This window comes from Ranitomeya imitator, chromosome 4, assembly GCF_032444005.1.
Source record: "Ranitomeya imitator isolate aRanImi1 chromosome 4, aRanImi1.pri, whole genome shotgun sequence".
In the NCBI taxonomy this organism is placed as follows: domain Eukaryota; kingdom Metazoa; phylum Chordata; class Amphibia; order Anura; family Dendrobatidae; genus Ranitomeya; species Ranitomeya imitator.
This window is the reverse complement of record NC_091285.1, coordinates 381,652,101-381,674,360: the sequence shown is the minus strand read 5'-3', so window position 1 is coordinate 381,674,360 and position 22,260 is coordinate 381,652,101. Positions and strand designations below refer to the sequence as shown.

The 22,260-nt window shown below is 41.6% G+C and overlaps 1 protein-coding gene across 1 annotated transcript in view; it reads right to left on the bottom strand.

Moving 5' to 3' along the window:
* Positions 1-22,226, bottom strand: part of FRMD4A (FERM domain containing 4A) — a 620,822-nt gene extending 598,596 nt beyond the window's left edge. The window contains exons 1-2 of the mRNA XM_069765181.1: positions 22,164-22,226; positions 21,584-21,877 (exon numbers count right to left, since the gene is read on the bottom strand). Coding sequence (XP_069621282.1) covers positions 21,584-21,616 — 33 coding nt within the window. The 5' untranslated portion in view covers positions 21,617-21,877; positions 22,164-22,226. The remainder of the gene's footprint in view (positions 1-21,583; positions 21,878-22,163) is intronic.
* Positions 22,227-22,260: the final 34 nt, after the last annotated feature.

Here is a 22,260-nt window from a genome sequence, read left to right as displayed (position 1 = left end):
CAAATAATGTCGAGTTTTTCCAATCCAGAAGTAGGAGATTGGGGGAACATGATCGATGGTAAGGACCATACGTTTACCCCAATCCACCAGTTTACATTTCCTATGATTGCCATTAATGTACTAGGGAATCTTGTATTCTTTAATGAATACATAAAACAGCACATTGAGCACATCATTCCAAAATGATAGCCCGCTTTTTTGTAGCTCTATACTCTCATCTAATAAGTATTTACAGGTTGGCTGATGTGTTGCATACTGGGATGCAACCTGTATGGTAAAGTCATTTAACTTCATTTCTGAAACTCTGTAAATAGACAAATATAGCAATATATATTAGTCAAATGTGTAAAATACAGTAAATCTATTATTACACATTTGACCAATCAGATGTATACATTTGTATAAAAGAATAAACACAATAAGATTATACACCTAAACTGTAACACCGCCATCGCTTTCTATGATACAAACATAGTCAATAGAATAACCATCGTTTGACATTATGTAGCCGCAACTCGTAGCGTCATACCACAATGGAAACAACAGTTGCAGTTTAGGGTGAGAGCCTTAGGTTGTGAAAAGCCAAACAACTATTGATGTATATAAAATAAGCTGGAACGACTGAAATCCATCCTAGAGCTGAAGATGCCCCTGAAACTGCCATAGGTACCTCCCAAAAAGTGGCCAACCAGCATATATAGTATGTGGTAGAAGAAATAAAAAAAGAAATATCCAGGCACTGGCGCTATTTAGGACATGTAAAAGTATGTATCAATGTTCTGAAATAATGAGTATTGAGACAGACGCTATTCTTCAGATAAGGCCAAGAACAACATTTATGTGACTTGTATTTTTTGGGGACACTGTATTATCTAATTCTATGGCTATATGAGTTGGAGACAAATAGCACAATTGTATTTAGTGTTTTTGACTGTAATGATGTTGGAGATTTTATTGGCAATGACATATGTTTTAGAAATGGTAAAGGGAGGCTGTCGATGCATTTTGATACATAGAACCAGTAATATGGCTGTACGGGTGTTTCCCCCCAATATAAATGGTGCCAGTCATGTGAAAAATAAAGTGTAAGCCATCTGCAAATTAACCTGGAAGTGCACATGGGGCGTATCACTGTACTTAGACTGCTTCTCCCAAATGCCCTGTCCCTCCCCAGTGCGCATATTTTCACTTTATAGTCATTTGTGAACTCGTCTAAATTGATTGCAGCCAGTTCCCCTTGCGTGCCTTTGTGCCTCTTCAGTTTTCACTGTGAATGTAGCTTTTCTTCTGCTTGATTTTCTCATCCTAGATGTGGCAACCTAAATATTTAGGCAGTGCATGTTGCAAGGTTACCATGGCAATTCATTTTTTACATCTTACTTGGAGATATCCCAGGGAGCTCCGGATGTCAGGCCAAGCTGTTACACAAATCTATCTCATACCCAACCTCTTCTCTTCTTTTGTGGCCTGACCTACAAGAAGGTGAAGCCTCGGAGAAGTGAATTGCCACTAGACAATGACTTTCTCACACGTCAGGCCCCACATTTGGTGACAATAGTAGGGAGCTTCATGAATTTGTGTATTTTCTTATACTTCAGGTTTCCATTCTGCACATGATTGACATATTACTTCTGTTCTCCCTACATTACTCATGTCAGTCAACTCTTCCAGTCCCAGTATTTTGTATATGAAAAGAAATCGGCATTTTAGAAGATTACATTTTTTCTGATAATTAAGGGAAGGTAAGTGCTTACCGTATTTTTCGGATTATAAGCTGCATCGGACCATAAGACGCACCCCAAATTTTCAGAAGGAAAATGGGGAAAAAAATGAATGCAACAAATGGGGGGCCGTCTTACAGTCCTGAATTCCTCTTACCCGGGGGGGATTGGCAGCAAAGTCACAGGGGGTGTTTGGTGGTCCGGCGATGATATGACCCAGACTAGTGTGCAGGTTCGGCAGTGCTCAGCAGTGCGGGGGGCTACAGCAACTTTTTGTGAAAGCCCGGAGCCCCCACACATCCATTGCTGCAATGCGGTGGTCTCCAGGAGAATTCTAATGTTATAAAAATCCCATGAGAGCCGTTACTGACACCGCTGGAATGGCGGCGGCACTGGAGGTGCTATTTTGCTTGAGGGAAATGGTAATTGAGACGGAGTTGTCCCAGTAGTGGATAAACCCTTTAAGAACAGCAATGGTGCACATTGCTTCAAATTCTTATGTTCATGTATACTACAGTATACAGACAGGGTCTGTTCCGCAGGACTGGCGCATAGCAAATGTGGTGCCAATATTCAAAAAGGGCTCTAAAAGTGAACCTGGAAATTATAGGCCAGTAAGTCTAACCTCTATTGTTGGTAAAATATTTGAAGGGTTTCTGAGGGATGTTATTCTGGATTATCTCAATGAGAATAACTGTTTAACTCCATATCAGCATGGGTTTATGAGAAATCGCTCCTGTCAAACCAATCTAATCAGTTTTTATGAAGAGGTAAGCTATAGACTGGACCACGGTGAGTCATTGGACGTGGTATATCTCGATTTTTCCAAAGCGTTTGATACCGTGCCGCACAAGAGGTTGGTACACAAAATGAGAATGCTTGGTCTGGGGGAAAATGTGTGTAAATGGGTTAGTAACTGGCTTAGTGATAGAAAGCAGAGGGTGGTTATAAATGGTATAGTCTCTAACTGGGTCGCTGTGACCAGTGGGGTACCGCAGGGGTCAGTATTGGGACCTGTTCTCTTCAACATATTCATTAATGATCTGGTAGAAGGTTTACACAGTAAAATATCGATATTTGCAGATGATACAAAACTATGTAAAGCAGTTAATACAAGAGAAGATAGTATTCTGCTACAGATGGATCTGGATAAGTTGGAAACTTGGGCTGAAAGGTGGCAGATGAGGTTTAACAATGATAAATGTAAGGTTATACACATGGGAAGAGGGAATCAATATCACCATTACACACTGAACAGGAAACCACTGGGTAAATCTGACAGGGAGAAGGACTTGGGGATCCTAGTTAATGATAAACTTACCTGGAGCAGCCAGTGCCAGGCAGCAGCTGCCAAGGCAAACAGGATCATGGGGTGCATTAAAAGAGGTCTGGATACACATGATGAGAGCATTATACTGCCTCTGTACAAATCCCTAGTTAGACCGCACATGGAGTACTGTGTCCAGTTTTGGGCACCGGTGCTCAGGAAGGATATAATGGAACTAGAGAGAGTACAAAGGAGGGCAACAAAATTAATAAAGGGGATGGGAGAACTACAATACCCAGATAGATTAGCGAAATTAGGATTGTTTAGTCTAGAAAAAAGACGACTGAGGGGCGATCTAATAACCATGTATAAGTATATAAGGGGACAATACAAATATCTCGCTGAGGATCTGTTTATACCAAGGAAGGTGACGGGCACAAGGGGGCATTCTTTGCGTCTGGAGGAGAGAAGGTTTTTCCACCAACATAGAAGAGGATTCTTTACTGTTAGGGCAGTGAGAATCTGGAATTGCTTGCCTGAGGAGGTGGTGATGGCGAACTCAGTCGAGGGGTTCAAGAGAGGCCTGGATGTCTTCCTGGAGCAGAACAATATTGTATCATACAATTATTAGGTTCTGTAGAAGGACGTAGATCTGGGTATTTATTATGATGGAATATAGGCTGAACTGGATGGACAAATGTCTTTTTTCGGCCTTACTAACTATGTTACTATGTTACTATGTTACTAGTATTATGGCTCCATCCAACCTCCGAGATGTGCAAACTGCCACTATAGACATTAATAGGGCTCTACCTTACCAATGTATTCCGAGTCATGGCCTCAGAGAAAATCCTCATGTCATGCAGTACCCTGAGGACCCATGCATGGTATAGCACAGTTTATACATTTAGGCTGATTTTTTTTTTTACTAAAGATATTTGTTCATCCAACTGACTCTATATCTACTTTATTAGAAAAAGATCAGGTCTGTGCACCTCAAACTACAATACTGCATGCTCCAAGTGAACCCCTAACTTATTAAAGCACTGCTTCCATTGCATTTGCTAAAACTCAGAATTAGTTAAGGGGTTGTCCACTCAATCTGTATGTTTCCACCTTTTAAAATAACGCTTATACTTTCCTCTGATGCCAGCACCATTCCTGCAGTGTCAGCACTGGATCTCCAGTTGAACGCATAATAGTGTGCGCATCATGCGCCAATCAGCGGCTGTTTCACTCTCCTCAATTGAGGACGTATCACATACATCCGGAAGAAGAGAGGGAGCATCAGCGGTCAGATGTATGCAATTCGTTGGAAGGTGGGGAACGAGAAGCCAGCGTTGATTGATCGCAGGTTTCGAATGACATAACACGGGTACATAATCTCTGGAAGAGACAATATCAAAACCACTGGCACCAGAGGAAAGTCTAAGTGTTGTTATTTTAAAAGTGGGAAATGGAGGGATTAAGCTTTAGCTGAAGGACCTCTTAAGAATTAATTATTATTTTTATACCATTATAAAGGTACAAGGTCTCAGGAAAATGAAAAGCATCAAAAGGTATTGCACTTTCATTTCATATCATTGTCGTAATACTGCTTTTGTGTTTACATGGGCTTACGTCTTTGAACATAATAAAAGTGGTATGTCATAGAAATCTGAGCTAACCACTGTAACACAATTGGAAGTGAACATGAGGGAACATAGCAACACAAAACAGTATAAGTGAAATCACAACACGGAACAATAAAAGGAATGTTCCATACAACATTTATTATATACTTAACAGCAATGATTAAAGGCTTAGAAATATGAAACCAATGGATATGTGTCAGCTTACAGGTCAGGAGGGGGGACAAATTATCCTACTTGATGAGCATATACTTTAGCCACAAAAGCGGTGCAGACAAACACCATAATGTATTAAATACACATGATGAACTTTAGTTCATACTGCATATACAGTGGGGCAAAAAAGTATTTAGTCAGTCAGCAATAGTGCAAGTTCCACCACTTAAAAAGATGAGAGGCGTCTGTAATTTACATCATAGGTAGACCTCAACTATGGGAGACAAACTGAGAAAAAAAAAATCCAGAAAATCACATTGTCTGTTTTTTTAACATTTTATTTGCATATTATGATGGAAAATAAGTATTTGGTCAGAAACAAAATTTCATCTCAATACTTTGTAATATATCCTTTGTTGGCAATGACAGAGGTCAAACGTTTTCTGTAAGTCTTCACAAGGTTGCCACACACTGTTGTTGGTATGTTGGCCCATTCCTCCATGCAGATCTCCTCTAGAGCAGTGATGTTTTTGGCTTTTCGCTTGGCAACAAGGACTTTCAACTCCCTCCAAAGGTTTTCTATAGGGTTGAGATCTGGAGACTGGCTAGGCCACTCCAGGACCTTGAAATGCTTCTTACGAAGCCACTCCTTCGTTGCCCTGGCGGTGTGCTTTGGATCATTGTCATGTTGAAAGACCCAGCCACGTTTCATCTTCAATGCCCTTGCTGATGGAAGGAGGTTTGCACTCAAAATCTCACGATACATGGCCCCATTCATTCTTTCATGTACCCGGATCAGTCGTCCTGGCCCCTTTGCAGAGAAACAGCCCCAAAGCATGATGTTTCCACCACCATGCTTTACAGTAGGTATGGTGTTTGATGGATGTAACTCAGTATTCTTTTTCCTCCAAACACGACAAGTTGTGTTTCTACCAAACAGTTCCAGTTTGGTTTCATCAGACCATAGGACATTCTCCCAAAACTCCTCTGGATCATCCAAATGCTCTCTAGCAAACTTCAGACGGGCCCGGACATGTACTGGCTTAAGCAGTGGGACACGTCTGGCACTGCAGGATCTGAGTCCATGGTGGCGTAGTGTGTTACTTATGGTAGGCCTTGTTACATTGGTCCCAGCTCTCTGCAGTTCATTCACTAGGTCCCCCCGCGTGGTTCTGGGATTTTTGCTCACCGTTCTTGTGATCATTCTGACCCCACGGGGTGGGATTTTGCGTGGAGCCCCAGATCGAGGGAGATTATCAGTGGTCTTGTATGTCTTCCATTTTCTAATTATTGCTCCCACTGTTGATTTCTTCACTCCAAGCTGGTTGGCTATTGCAGATTCAGTCTTCCCAGCCTGGTGCAGGGCTACAATTTTGTTTCTGGTGTCCTTTGACAGCTCTTTGGTCTTCACCATAGTGGAGTTTGGAGTCAGACTGTTTGAGGGTGTGCACAGGTGTCTTTTTATACTGATAACAAGTTTAAACAGGTGCCATTACTACAGGTAATGAGTGGAGGAAAGAGGAGACTCTTAAAGAAGAAGTTACAGGTCTGTGAGAGCCAGAAATCTTGATTGTTTGTTTCTGACCAAATACTTATTTTCCACCATAATATGCAAATAAAATGTTAAAAAAACAGACAATGTGATTTTCTGGATTTTTTTTTCTCAGTTTGTCTCCCATAGTTGAGGTCTACCTATGATGTAAATTACAGACGCCTCTCATCTTTTTAAGTGGTGGAACTTGCACTATTGCTCACTGACTAAATACTTTTTTGCCCCACTGTATGTATATACATGAGCCAGGGTCAGGACATAGGGGAGAAACGAAAGGTAACTGGTAACATGCACATGTTTGTATTGTATGGCCAACCATCAATATAATAAATAGGGCATTTACATAACGCTGCAGAATCTGTCACCAGCCAGTATCTGACTACGTACAGGATGCTATTAAGTGCATGGAGGGTGTGTAATCAGATTTGGAAGAAAAATTGGGAAGGGCAAAATTGGAATATTGAGGCAAGTGATAGAAATAGGCCAGTCTAAAGAAGTACTTTTTTTTAGACACGCTTAAACCTGTTGGTATTGGGAATTAATCAAAATGTCCTTTGTTGTGCATTCCAGAGAAGAGGCATAGCTCTTGTGAAGTCTTGAAGACAGGAGTGGGAGGTTCACATTATTGAGGATGTTAGTCCTAGGTCATTGGTGGAATGTAGGGCATGAGTAAGTTGACAGAGATGAGGGAGGAGATGTAGGATGGTGCAGAACTGTGGAGCGCTTTGTGGGTAACAGTATTAAGTTTATATTGGACTCTGTAGTTAATTGGCAACTAGTGCAATGGCTGGCATAAGATAGAGGCACAAGTGTAGCCGTTGAACAGAAATTTGATCCTGGCTGCTGCATTCGGGATGGATTGGAGAGGGAACTGTTTAGTAAGAGGGAGACCAATTAGAAGAAAGTTGCAGTAGTCGAGACGAGAATGAATAAGAGCTACAGTAAAAGTTTTTGCAGAGTCAACGGTAAGAAAAGGTCAAATTCTAGAGTTGTTTTTAAGGTGCAGGTGGCTTGAATGAGCAAGTGCTTGGATGTAGGGAGTGAAGGAAAGGTCTGAGTCACATATAACCCAAAGACAGTGGGAATGCTGCTGAGGAGTAATGGTAGAACCACCCATGGAAATGATAATATTGGGTTTGGGAAAGTTAGTAGAGGGAGAAAACAAGGAGTTAAATTTTTGACAGACTCAGTTTCAGATGGAGAGAGGACATAATGTTAGAGACAGCTGAAAGATAATCACTGGTATATTGTAGAAATGCAGCTGTGATATCAGGAGACAATGTATATGGGTCTTATCAGCATATAGATGGCACTATGAACCAAATCTATTGATGGTTTGTCCAATAGGGGCAGTATATACAGTGGGGCAAAAAAGTATTTAGTCAGTCAGCAATAGTGCAAGTTCCACCACTTAAAAAGATGAGAGGCGTCTGTAATTTACATCATAGGTAGACCTCAACTATGGGAGACAAACTGAGAAAAAAAAATCCAGAAAATCACATTGTCTGTTTTTTTAACAATTTATTTGCATATTATGGTGGAAAATAAGTATTTGGTCAGAAACAAACAATCAAGATTTCTGGCTCTCACAGACCTGTAACTTCTTCTTTAAGAGTCTCCTCTTTCCTCCACTCATTACCTGTAGTAATGGCACCTGTTTAAACTTGTTATCAGTATAAAAAGACACCTGTGCACACCCTCAAACAGTCTGACTCCAAACTCCACTATGGTGAAGACCAAAGAGCTGTCAAAGGACACCAGAAACAAAATTGTAGCCCTGCACCAGGCTGGGAAGACTGAATCTGCAATAGCCAACCAGCTTGGAGTGAAGAAATCAACAGTGGGAGCAATAATTAGAAAATGGAAGACATACAAGACCACTGATAATCTCCCTCGATCTGGGGCTCCACGCAAAATCCCACCCCGTGGGGTCAGAATGATCACAAGAACGGTGAGCAAAAATCCCAGAACCACGCGGGGGGACCTAGTGAATGAACTGCAGAGAGCTGGGACCAATGTAACAAGGCCTACCATAAGTAACACACTACGCCACCATGGACTCAGATCCTGCAGTGCCAGACGTGTCCCACTGCTTAAGCCAGTACATGTCCGGGCCCGTCTGAAGTTTGCTAGAGAGCATTTGGATGATCCAGAGGAGTTTTGGGAGAATGTCCTACGGTCTGATGAAACCAAACTAGAACTGTTTGGTAGAAACACAACTTGTCGTGTTTGGAGGAAAAAGAATACTGAGTTGCATCCATCAAACACCATACCTACTGTAAAGCATGGTGGTGGAAACATCATGCTTTGGCGCTGTTTCTCTGCAAAGGGGCCAGGACGACTGATCCGGGTACATGAAAGAATGAATGGGGCCATGTATCGTGAGATTTTGAGTGCAAACCTCCTTCCATCAGCAAGGGCATTGAAGATGAAACGTGGCTGGGTCTTTCAACATGACAATGATCCAAAGCACACCGCCAGGGCAACGAAGGAGTGGCTTCGTAAGAAGCATTTCAAGGTCCTGGAGTGGCCTAGCCAGTCTCCAGATCTCAACCCTATAGAAAACCTTTGGAGGGAGTTGAAAGTCCGTGTTGCCAAGCGAAAAGCCTAAAACATCACTGCTCTAGAGGAGATCTGCATGGAGGAATGGGCCAACATACCAACAACAGTGTGTGGCAACCTTGTGAAGACTTACAGAAAACGTTTGACCTCTGTCATTGCCAACAAAGGATATATTACAAAGTATTGAGATGAAATTTTGTTTCTGACCAAATACTTATTTTCCACCATAATATGCAAATAAATTGTTAAAAAAACAGACAATGTGATTTTCTGGATTTTTTTTTCTCAGTTTGTCTCCCATAGTTGAGGTCTACCTATGATGTAAATTACAGACGCCTCTCATCTTTTTAAGTGGTGGAACTTGCACTATTGCTGACTGACTAAATACTTTTTTGCCCCACTGTAGGTGAGTCTTAATACCACAGGAGTATGGCCTGCAGTCACTTCATATACACTCGCAAATTGCATCTTCAGTGCCTGCCACCACATGTCCTTTCATTCATGACTGTTGTCTCTTTCCCTGAAATGAGATCCAATCAGGAGGCATCCCACTTCTTCTATCACCACAATCAAATGAATCGTTATCAGGGGGCAGCACGTGTGTTATTCATCTTGCTTCTCTTACCACTCCCTGATGATGATTCGCTTAAGGGCAGCAAGAGAAGCTTTGGGACATTGCTGCTGTCACTCACCCTGCTTCTATCATAGCCCCCTGATGACATAATATTTTATAGAAAGAGGCAGCAGTGATAGAAGGGACTGTGGCTGTAGCTATTAAAGATGTGTGTGACGGGCACAGATGAAGTGTGGTAGTTGCCAATGAAGCCACGGTTATGTCTCAATCATCCCCCTGAAACAGGACATATTCAGTGGAAAACTATGGCAGTCAGAAAACTATGGTAAGTGATAGTAGCGCCGCCCCTTGATGATGTGCTGTTTCAGGAAGGATGATAAACGCTTTGGGGAAGTAATGGCAGTACTATCCGCCTATGATGTCCCGCTTGAGAATCCTCTGAAATGAAACATTGTAGGCAGTAAAATAAAAAAACACAGTATGTAAAGAATAGCAGGATAGGGATAATGGTAGTGAAGTTCATAATAATACAAATTGCAAAAACAGTTATTGCTTAAAGATAGCTATTTATAAGGGTACGTGCACATGGTCAGTAAGCACTGTGGGTTGGATGCTGCGTACAGCATAGTGTTACTATCCCATGCCCACTATGCATTCAGCGACACACGTGGCTTACCTGCAGAGACGGACATGCAGCCAGGGCCGTATTTGCCACTAGGCACTTGAGGGCACGTGCCTAGGGTGGGATGATGGGGGGAGCGGCACCTGAGCAAGTTTTTTTTCTTTTTTTTTAAATTAAAGTCCGGTGTTGCCTCCCGACCGACCGCCCCCCCGGCCGCCCGCCTGCCTACCTGCCTCCTTGAAGACGTCATACTCACCCTACTCCAACGATGCCTGGTCTCAGCGCCGGCAGCTTGTCCTGTGTGAGCGGTCACGTGGTACCGCTCATTAAGGTGATAAATATGGACGCATATTCATAACCTTAATGAGTTGTACCACATGACCGCTCACGCAGGAAGAAGGTGCTGCGACAGAGATAGAGGGATGTTCGGCGCGGTGTGGGAGAGGTGAGTATGACAATCAGGGAGGGCGGGGGGAGGATGAAGGTGGACGGGGAGCCGAGCCATGCAAGATCGGAGCGGGGAGCCGAGCCATGTATACAGGATGGGAGGGGGAGATAAGCCATGCATACAGGATGGGAGGGGGAGGGGGAGATGAGTCATGCATACAGGATGGGAGGGGGGAGATGAGCCATGCATACAGGATGGGAGGGGGAGATGAGCCATGCATACAGGATGGGGGGAGCCAAGCCATGCATACAGGATGGGAGGGGGGAGATGAGCCATGCATACAGGATTAGAGGGGGAGGGGGAGATGAGCCATGCATGCAAGATGGGAGGGGGGAGATAAGCCATGCATACAATATAGGAAGGGGGAGATGAGCCATGCATACAGGATGCGAGGGGGGAGATGAGCCATGGATACAGGATGGGAGGGGGGAGATGAGCCATGCATACAGGATGGGAGGGGGGAGCCAAGCCATGCATACAGGATGGGAGGGGGGAGATGAGCCATGCATACAATATGGGAGGAGGGATGAGCCATGCATACAGGATGGGAGGAGGAGATGAGCCATGCATGCAAGATGGGAGGGGGGAAATGAGCCATGCATACAGGATGGGAAGGGGGGAGATGAGCATGCATATAGGATGGGAGGGGGGAGCCAAGCCATGTATTTAAGATGGGAGGAGGGAGATGAGCCATGCATACAGGATGGGAGGGGGAAGGGGAAATGACCCATGCATACAAGATGGGAGGGGTGAGATGAGCCATGCATATAAGATGGGAGGGGGGGATGAGCCATGCATACATGATGGGAGGGGGAGATGAGCCATGCATGCAAGATGGGAGGGGGAGATGAGCCATGCATACAGGATGGGAGGAGGAAGATGAGCTATGCATACAGGATGGGAGGGGGGAGATGAGCATGCATAAAGGATGGGAGGGGGGGAGCCAAGCCTTGCATACAAGATGGGGGCCATTATGCAGTGTGGAGCATCATGTGTGGCCATTATACAGTATGGAGCATCATGTGTGGCCATTATACAGTATGGAGCATCATGTGTGGCCATTATACAGTATGGAGCATCATGTGTGGCCATTATACAGTATAGAGCATCATGTGTGGCCATTATACAGTATGGAGCATAATGTGTGGCCATTATATAGTATAGAGCATCATGTGTGGCCATTATACAGTATGGAGCATCATGTGTGGCCATTATACAGTATAGAGCATCATGTGTGGCCATTATACAGTATTGAGCATCATGTGGGGTCATTATACAGTATGGAGCACTGTGTGGCATTATACAGTATTGAGCATCATGTGGGGTCATTATACAGTATCAAGCATCATCTGTGGCCATTATACAGTACTGAGCATCATGTGGGGCCATTATACAGAATGGAGCATCATGTGTGGCCACTATACAGTATGGAGCATCATGTGTGGCCATTATACAGTATGGAGCATGATGTGTGGCCATTATACAGTATGGAACATCATGTGTGGCCATTATACAGTATGGAGCATTATGTGTTGCCATTATACAGTATTGAGCATCATGTGGGGTCATTATACAGTATGGAGCATCATGTGTGGCCGTTATACAGTACTGAGCATCATGTGGGGCCATTATACAGTATGGAGCACTGTGTGGCCATTATACAGTATGGAGCATCATGTGTGACCATTATACAGTATGGAGTATCATGTGGGGCCATTATACAGTATGGAGCATCATGTGTGGCCATTATACAGTATTGAGCATCATGTGGGGTCGTTATACAGTATGGAGTACTGTGTGGCCATATTTTTTGTCTATAATTATTGTTTATGAAATAGTGTGATCAGCAGTACTAAATGGGTGAGGTTGGGGCGTGGATATGGGTGTGATTAGTTATGAAATGGGTGTGATCAGAGGTGTGGCCTAAAATTTGCCATGGTGCGCCTAGCACGCCTCAAACTTTATCCTTCTTTCCCTTCTTCAAAAGTTGGGAGGTATGATACCACATTTGAGAGCAGAGCAAAGTACTGCAGTGCATAGGCGCCGGGAATGGTCAGAGAGGCCCGGCGCCTGCGCACTGCAGTACTTTGCTCTGCCCTCAACAAGGCAGACAAAGTATGCCTGCGCTGGAGCCGCAGCGTGACGACGAGAAGAGGACGTCATCTGGTGAAGATGGGAGGCGCCGGACCCGGACCAACAGTGGGACCACCCCTGGGTGAGTATAATCTAACATCTTTTTCTCATCTTTTAGGATTCATCGGGGGGCTTATCTACAGCATTACAGAATGCTGTAGATAAGCCCCCGATGCCGGTGGGCTTACCTCACCTGCGATTTTGGGGGTGACAGGTTCCCTTTAATCATCTAGACTGGGAGCATGTGATGGTAACTGGAGATACCAAACATAAATGGAGCATGTCTAAGGAAATAATACTAGAACTCTGTAGAAAACTTATACACTCTGGGACTTAAATGTCCAGGAATAAAAATAATCTATTGTGAATAAATATGACTGTACAAAGTTTAAAAACAAAGGGCATTCAAAATCTGAAGGCCGAAAATACAGAAATAGCATTATAGGAGTATAACGTTAAAAAATAATCAAGCTACCAAAGTTATCTACTGTGAGATAGCGCTATCTGGGTGGGTTGGGGGACACTTCCTTGGCACGGGATTAAAGCACTCAGGCACGGTTTCTCCACATAAACAATCTATCTGCTTTATTAAACTTCATAAACCGCACCACAAACAGTTCATTATTTACATCAACGGAACACATTAACCACTGACAGTATGTTCCAATGGCAGATATATCTCTGCTCATAACCCCCTTTATCTGGAGTTACAGGAGCTCTGGCACCACAGACTGACTCCTGTCAGTCCTAGTTCCCAGGGAAAAGCTGCCTCACTGGGGTCACTATCTTGTGACCAGGGCACCTCAGATAGCCCAGACCTGCAGGAGGAACTGTAGCTTCCCCAACACAGTAGCCGTCCCAGGCTCTGCAGATACGGCTTCTCCGTGCGCTATTCAGGAAGTCCAGTCCCAGGCACTTCCAACACACAGGCCATCAGTCCATGGTCTCACCATGTGCTTCCAGGAATCCAGTCCATTCCAGGACATTCCAACACACTTTCCATTCAGTCCATAGCCTTAGCAGGTGCTCCCAGGAATCCAGTCTATTCCAGGACATTCCACCACCCAGGCTACACAGGAACTCACACTCTGAACCATGTGTGACCCACACACTGGTCACATTACATAGTTGTAACCACTCCCATAGGTAGGAGGTGTGTGTGGCTAGTTCAACCCATCCAGCTCTCAAACTAGCTCTGCAAGCCTCCCTCTATAAACTATACAAATACTTGTGGGACTACAGGTCCCAGAACAACAACAATACTACAGGCTTACAGCGCAGACTCCCTCTGCGACACATACCGGCCATTTACAATCATGCTGAACACTGTTTCATTATCACTACTACAGATACGCCTCAATGCGTATCCTGAGGAGCATATACAGCACCCCCTGACTGTAACATGGATCACTACATCCCACTACACAGAAACAAAGCGACATTAAATAAATCCCCCAATATTTTATGAATACATTAATGCCAAAAGAAAAAAACAGATGGTATCGGCCCCTAAAAAGATGATAATAACTAGATAATTATAGAGGACAAAGGAAAGGCTGACATATTAAACAGGAGTTTTTCATCTGTGTTCACCAATTCACTGATTGTTCCAGCCCAGATGGCAGTCATCCACGAATATTGAGGAGATTGATCTCAGTAATTGACAGACCCTTGTATCTTATATTCTTTGACTCTCTTGTAACATGGTTGGTGCCACAGGATTGAAGGATCTCTCACATGGTACCAATATTTAAGAAAAGTTTGAAGGTGGATCCAAGCAACTAATGTCCAGTAAGCCTGACATCAGTAGTGAGTAAAGTTTTTGAGTGCATCATAAGAGATGAACTGCAGAGATATAGTGCAGAGAATAATATAATAAATCACAACCAACATGGATTCATGAAAGATAAGTCATGTCTAACCAACATGTTGGGTTTCTATGAGGAGGTAAGTGCCATTCTGGATGCTGGCAATGCGGATGATGTGATTTATCTGGACTTTGCAAAGGCATTTGATACTCTACCACATAACAGCCTTATACTGAAGCTACAGAAGCAAGGACTTGATGAAACTATATTCAGATGGGTAAGGAATTGACTAAATGACAGGAAACAGAGTCGTCGTAAATGGTCTGTTTTCTAAATATGATAGTCATCAGTGGGGTACCAAAGGGATCTGTGCTAGGACTAATTCTTTTTAACCTCTTTATTTTGACCTTGTGGATGGGGCTGAGAGTAAAGTGTCAGTCTTTGCTGATGACACCAAATTATATTAAATAATATAAAATATTAAAATCGGACCTTGACATTACAATTTTGCAAAATGATCTGGATAAGATTTCTGAATGGGCAAACACTTGACAAATGAGGTTTAATGTAGATACATGTAGAGTAATGCACCTAGGACGGAATAATCCTATTGCTGCATATACATTCAATGGGAGTATACTCGGGACTATACAACAGGAGAAGGACTTGGGTATTCTGGATACAAGTAAGCTGAGCAGCAGTACTCAATGTCAAGCAGCAGCCGCAAAAGCAAACAAGATTTTAGGTTGTATAAAAATAGAGATAAAATCCTGCGATCCAAACATATTGTTACCCCTTTATAAATCACTTGAGAGGCCACATCTAGAATATGGGATCCAGTTTTGGGCTCCACATTTTAAAAAGGATATTCAGAAGTTATAATCATTTCAAAGACGGGCAACTAAATTATGACAAGGGACGGAAGGCCTCTCATGCGATGAGAGTTTGAAAAAGTTGGCATGCTTAGAAAAAGACTATTCAGAGGAGATCTCATTTACATGTATAAATATATGTGTGGTCAATACAAAGGACTGGCACATGACTTATTCCTTCCAAAGACCATACTAAGGACCAGGGGCACTCATTACAGGTGGAAGAAAAGCTAAATATGAAAGGGTTCTTTACAGTTAGAGCAGTCAGACTGTGGAATGCCCTACCACAAGAGGTAGTAATGGCAAGCAATACTGTATACAGCTTTTAAAAAGGGCTGAACAATTTCCTCACTCTTAATAATAATACTAATAATAATTATAATAATAATAATTTCATTTTATAGCGCCAACATATTCTGAAGCACTTTACAATTAAGTGGGGACATATACAGACAATAAATTCAATTCAAGGTAAGGCAGTTACATTAGGAGTGAGGTTCCTGCTCGCAAGCTTAAAATCTACAAGGAAATAGTGGGGGGAACACAATAGGTGAAAAGTGCTTGTTATTTCAGATCCATCAATTGTAATGAATAGGGATTTTCATATAAAGCTGCATGATCCACTCATCAGCCAGTTTGTTTAAGTGCAATTATCAAGTGCAGTTATCGTGTGTATGGAGGGTGTGGAGACAGATGAATAGGAGGGAGCAGATTCTGAATAATGTTTAGAAGGAGGGAACAGAGAAGCATTAGGTTAGTGAGTTGAGGTGATAGGCTTGTTTAAAGAGATGTGTTTTTAAAGCACACTTAAAAACGTGGGGGCTAGGCAACAGTCAGATCGTGTGTGGTAGTGCATTCTAGAGAACTGGCGCATTACGGGAGAAGTCTTGGAGACGGAGGTGTGAGGTTCGAATTATGGAGGATGTTAGTCTTAGGTCAGTTTCAAAACGGAGAGAACGTGTAGGGCGATAGACAGAGATGAGGAAGGAGATATAGGGTGGTGCAGAACTGTGGAAGGCTTTGGGGGTGAGAGATATGAGTTTATATTGTATTCTGTGGCGAATGGGTAACCAGTGTAATGACTGGCACAATGTGGAGGCTTCGGTGAAACAGCTGGACTGAAATATGACCCTGGCAGGCTAATTCAGGACAGATTGGAGAGGAGAGAGTTTAGTAACAGGGAGACCGATCAGAAGAGAGTTGCAGTAGCCTAGTCTCATTATACATAACATTGTGGGGTATAGATAATTTAGTGACAAAATGAGCAACTGATAGAGAAATGTTGAACTTCATGGACCTAGGTCTTTTTTCAAACTATGTAACTATGCAACTATAAATAGAGATCCAATGTGTCATGTACCATCCTATCCAGCTCTACATGTGGCATAACACAGTGTCAAATTTTGACTTCAGTGTCCATTGACTTTGAACATCGATTGGTTCTTCTTGACTAGGAAAATATGTCTGCTTAGAGCGCCACACTGGTTTACAGCTGGTGTTTAGTATTGCAGCTCTATTGAAATTAATACACACAGCCATCATTTTTTTAAATCCTGGGTCACCTTTTTAAATCATTTACCTAGGACTACAATTCTGGCCTCTTAGAAAAGATCTATTCTGTGCGCCTTAAAGTTTAAATAATTAGTATTAACTGATTCTGTTGTTTTTTTTATGTTGTATAAAACAAATAGCAGAAAATTCACAGATGTGAAAAACAAGACGTACGAGGCAAACGGATTTATGCTAGGAATAAATGCAAAGCAAATAAGATATAAATGTTGATCCATGAGAAGTCATCATGTAAGGAAAGCAACGTTGCAGTTCTTGAAACAGAATACTTTCAAGTCATCCTGCTTCACTACCCACTCTGATAATAAAATCACTCATCTTAATCATCAAGGGAGGCATAAACTTTGCTAACATCACTGATTTCATTTTCCCATTAAAATATTGCTTTAGAAAGTCTATAGACCATGATGACAATTAAGAAGAGTAATGCTAATTTCCGACAAAAGCTCCAGTTCATTTCCAGAGATATTATCATGCACTGTACTATACTGTATATATATATCTACAGTGCATACACTCACAAATATTTTATTATGCATATATATGTGTGTATATACAGTATATAATATATTTAATATATATTATATATATTTGTGAGCATATGCAGTATGCATGATATATAAGTTTATATATGTACTGTATATATATATATATATATATATTTATATTTTATACATAATGTACTACAGTGATACTCACAAATATTGCACATATATATATATATATATATATATATATTTATATGTATATATATTCTGTAAAGTTTAAATAATAGAACAACATACCATAACCCCACATGAAGGATTGAGTTTACATCTCATGCTTATTTCTTTTTATCGGCTAAATGCTGAACTAACTCTATTTGGAGACCTGAAAACACAATCCTAGAAAACAGCAAAATCAATGATTTCCCTCAAGCCAATAAAGCACGTGTGGATTATAATGTACACCCCCGTCTGTACCGTCAGTATTAGGTTAGGGGGGTTTTGATTGCTAGAATTCCTCTGACATCTCAAAATCCTGCTGGCAATGCTAAGGGGATTTGGGTGAAATATGAAAGGCAGTCAGCTACAAATGGCACATTAAGTAGGAAAATATAATTAGATACTTCAAAAGAAAACACCAGAGCGAAAGAGCGACGGTAAAGTGACAAGCAAAGGAAGCAATGGTAGAAGAACTGAAGGACAGCCATTGCAACCATTGACTATGAGCTGCTTACTACTAATAGCCACAGTGTATAACATTATGGAACACAACATGCTTGTTACATTGTGTCAGGCTAATTTACGCTTAGCATGTGTATTTTCCTATAGTGTGAGACAAATAGAAGATTTCTCTTTGGCATTATACAATGTAGACAGTTTTACAGCATTATCTTCAAACCTCACAATCATTCATGTGTATTATATGTACATCCAATAAAATAGGAATATAATGTGTTTTTAGCCATTAGAGGGGGGGATGAGATGAAAGAAGGTAATTACCATTGATGCTCAATTTACGGGCAGCCTAATATACATGGTTTGAGTGAAGTTGGTATCTAAACATGGCCGGGTAATGAGTTGTGTTAGCATTTAGCAGTAAAAATCCTCGCTGGTTTCATGGCTGAAATTACAGAGTAGCGCTCTTTTACCCACATGGCCCACTGAGGAGGTTTCCTAAGCTGCTGGAGCTATAATTACAATCCTGAAAATGCAAACCACCTAAATCGTCTCAGCCTACTACTACATAATGCGCCTTCAATCCGCAACACAATAGACCCGCTCAGCAGTAAATGATAAGTGACATGATATTATATACTGACTAACCCAATGCAGGCTGTTACACATACGGTATCTTTATTTTGTAAGAGCCGACTGACTCGGCCCACCTCCACATTAGAACTAATTGCTATAATAGTCGATTTTGTAAGCATAGTAACAAAGTCTTTCATTTTTTTTTACTATTATAATGACTATTTTTATGACAATGTACCACTAACATTGCAGTGTGGCCATGAATTTTTAATTTACTAGACAAAAATAACAGCCAACCAACATTAAATATGGATAAATTGAACACTGTAATAGGTGATAAAAAATATCAGTCTCCTAAAAAGTCCTCTGATTTTATGGACTGTTCAGGAAATTTTGGATGACTGCCCGAGACCCTTCATAATTTGTAATTTGAAGAGAATATCCCAATGAGACAATTCAGAGGGGTCAAATGTAACTGATGATGTTCTCAGCACTGTTTTTAAAATACTGAGCCAAGAGGAATTATGGAAACCTATAAGTTATTGCACTAGTGTATGGTCAGTTTAGGCTATACTCACATACCGTTTGAATGTTCCATGGAAGTAATCTTGATATTCAGGATATTTTACCAATAGGCTCCCATTGTAAATCAATAGACAAGTCTAATATATGTTAGGTGAATGACCGATCTATAGCTAATGCAGAAAATGAATTCTTTTAAAGTTTTATTTCACTGATGCTCCTGTCTCGTAAGAAATAATTAATTCTTCACTTTCCATAAAAAATCATGGATCCCATAGGATAAGCCAAATATAAACAGCAGCATTCTCAAAACACTCTTTCTCCTAAGTACGCATGAAAAGTGCTGCGCTAGGGATTGAGATCTGCACAGTCACCAATGAAGCTGATGCGTAAGGAAGAACTAATGATATAGGAGAAAAACACAGACCGCAGCACATCTGGGACAGTGACACCATTTTGATTCTCATTTTATTATTGGGCAACTTTTATGAAAATCCTACACATAACATTTTATGGACAATTGGACAAGCATAATGAATCATAAATATTGTTAGTGTACAGCTAAGATACTAATAGAAGGATTTAACGTGAACTGTGAAATCTTGATAATTCCATTCACCTGCCACATATCTCAATAATTGCTAGATTTAGGGACCCTCATTTTGTTTGCCCAATTAGCACCACCATTGTCAATACACCGTTTTTGGGACTCCAGTAGTTAGTCAGCTTTGCAAGGCCCTGGAGAGTGATCTTCTCATGAACTTAGAACAGTAGACTGAAACTTCCCATAGTGACCATAGATGACCACCGGGTCGCCGATCAACTAATTATATGGGTTCTAATTTGAAGAATGAGGTTTTGATGTTACATAGTAAAACATGGCTGGTCAAAGTCCAAGAGTTCGGTGAAAGATCCTATCGCAGGAGGGGGGGGCGGGTGTCACAAAAATATTTCAATTGGATCATGGAATATTCTACTTTTTAAGAGGTTGTCCAAGATATACATAAAATAAAGCATTTGCTTCCTGGTTTGTCCACCAGAGGTGTAGACCAGTCCTAAACACGAACTTGCTGAGACGTACGTTTGCCCTTGGAATGGGAGCTGTCCAGCAGATTACAGTACATGGTTTCTAGCAGAGCATAAAATAATAACCCCCATGTGAATTGGTAAAATGTTTCTGAGATAGCGATGTAAATCCACATATTTCCTTATCAGCCTGTAAATGCAGGTCTAATTTGCACGTTTCATAGATCGCCTTTTACTGCACATTATACTTTTTTTGTGAACTGGATCCCAAGCAGCGAGCCATTCATGCCTTAAATATGCATTGCAAACCTTCACCAATTACACCATGAAGTAATATAACATATGGCAATATACCGAAGAACAGTCTGGGGTGATTTAACCCTGCTGTTGTCTTCGGTCTGGGGAGACCGATTTTGAACTTTGGTATTTTTGGGGGTGTTCAAGATGCGGTTCTGAAACTTGTGGTTGATTAACTTAAATGAGGATGGGTCGGTCGGCCACGGGTTACAGAGCCGCATCTTGAATATTTTAAAGAATATTGAAGTTCAAGGTCGGTTGTTTTTGACCGAAGACAACAGCAGGGTTAAGAGCCATTATCTGCTAACTAACATTAAATATAGTACAACTGAGCACAATACAGAATACATTCTGCAATAGACAGGGAAGCAGAGCCAGTATAATACACCAATGGAGCACACAAAGCTTTTACTCAGCTAGTCATAGCTGTAACAACAAGAAGCTGATAGGACTGACCTTGCTGATTGATGATCATTATTACACTTCTGGTAACACGTTAACATATTATAACAATAATTATGGGTACAAATCAATTGCAAATCAAAGCACAAAGACAAAATCATTGCAAAATGTGATCAGATTTAATTTAACATTGTATTGTTCATCACTGGGAAATCGTGATCGGCAATAGTGCACAAAAAATCACTGCGACTATGTCAGGAGGTAAGTTTTGGCAAAGGGCAATTAAGTGCAAAATGTTCACGTTGCTGCAATGAATCTGCTTAGAAATGATTTGGCACTGGTCAGATACTTTAGGGTACGTTCCTACATTGAGTTTTTGGTAAGTTTTGTAAATTGCATATTTTAGAAAAATATTTTATTTTAGAAAAAAAATGCAAGTAACCTATTGGGACTTCTAGTGTTAAAGGGTGCGGAAATGGTGCAGGAAATCTGCAACATCAAAAGCTCATCATGTGAACTGAGCCTTATATGGCTGGCTTTACTGTACAGAAGGTCAGTGGTGGGTTTTAGTGTCTGACCTCCAGATTCCTGGGTAGCAGCTATCAGCTAAAGTACAAGGACAAGAGCCTAAGTCACAGCATCAAGGGCTGACTACAATGACATGCACAGGAGCAGAGGAGCTTACCTTGGCTCTCATGGGAGATAGTAGTCCTTCCATTGTGACCTCCTCCTCATCCCACTGCTATTCCTCTAGTGAATCCTCCCAGGTGTGCACATACCAGCCCACGGCCCCAGATAACACCCAACAATTCCACGGCACTCCAAATCCACGCAATTCAATATCGTGATTATGTGTTCGGATATATCACAGTGGGAAAACAATCATGGAAAGCCCTCCAATAGGCGATGAGTCCATCAGAAAGTTACTGACACCACATGACTGATGTTTCGGACCTCCAGGACCTTCCTCTACAGGGACCTAAAAGAGAGATACAAGTAATGACAGCACCATAGACAATCACTGAGCTGGGTCATCGCACAACACAAAGTATACAAAATATCTATAAACAAGTAGGCAAATAAATACAAAAACATACAAAATGTATAAATATAAAATGTGAATATATAAGTAAGCAAATAAATGTAATAAAAAAAAGCTGAACAATCAATCAGTGTAATAACTAGAATGGCCAGGCTCTGCGCTCATAGTCCAGCGCAATGGTGATTAATGTGAGGGAGGCTGGCAGCCAGCACAGTCCTGTTACCTGTGTAGTATGTGTGCGATGCTGAGCAGCAGACTGCCTCCCCCCATACAGTGCTGCTTCTCCACATACACAGTGCTGGGTGCAGAGTGAGAACAGA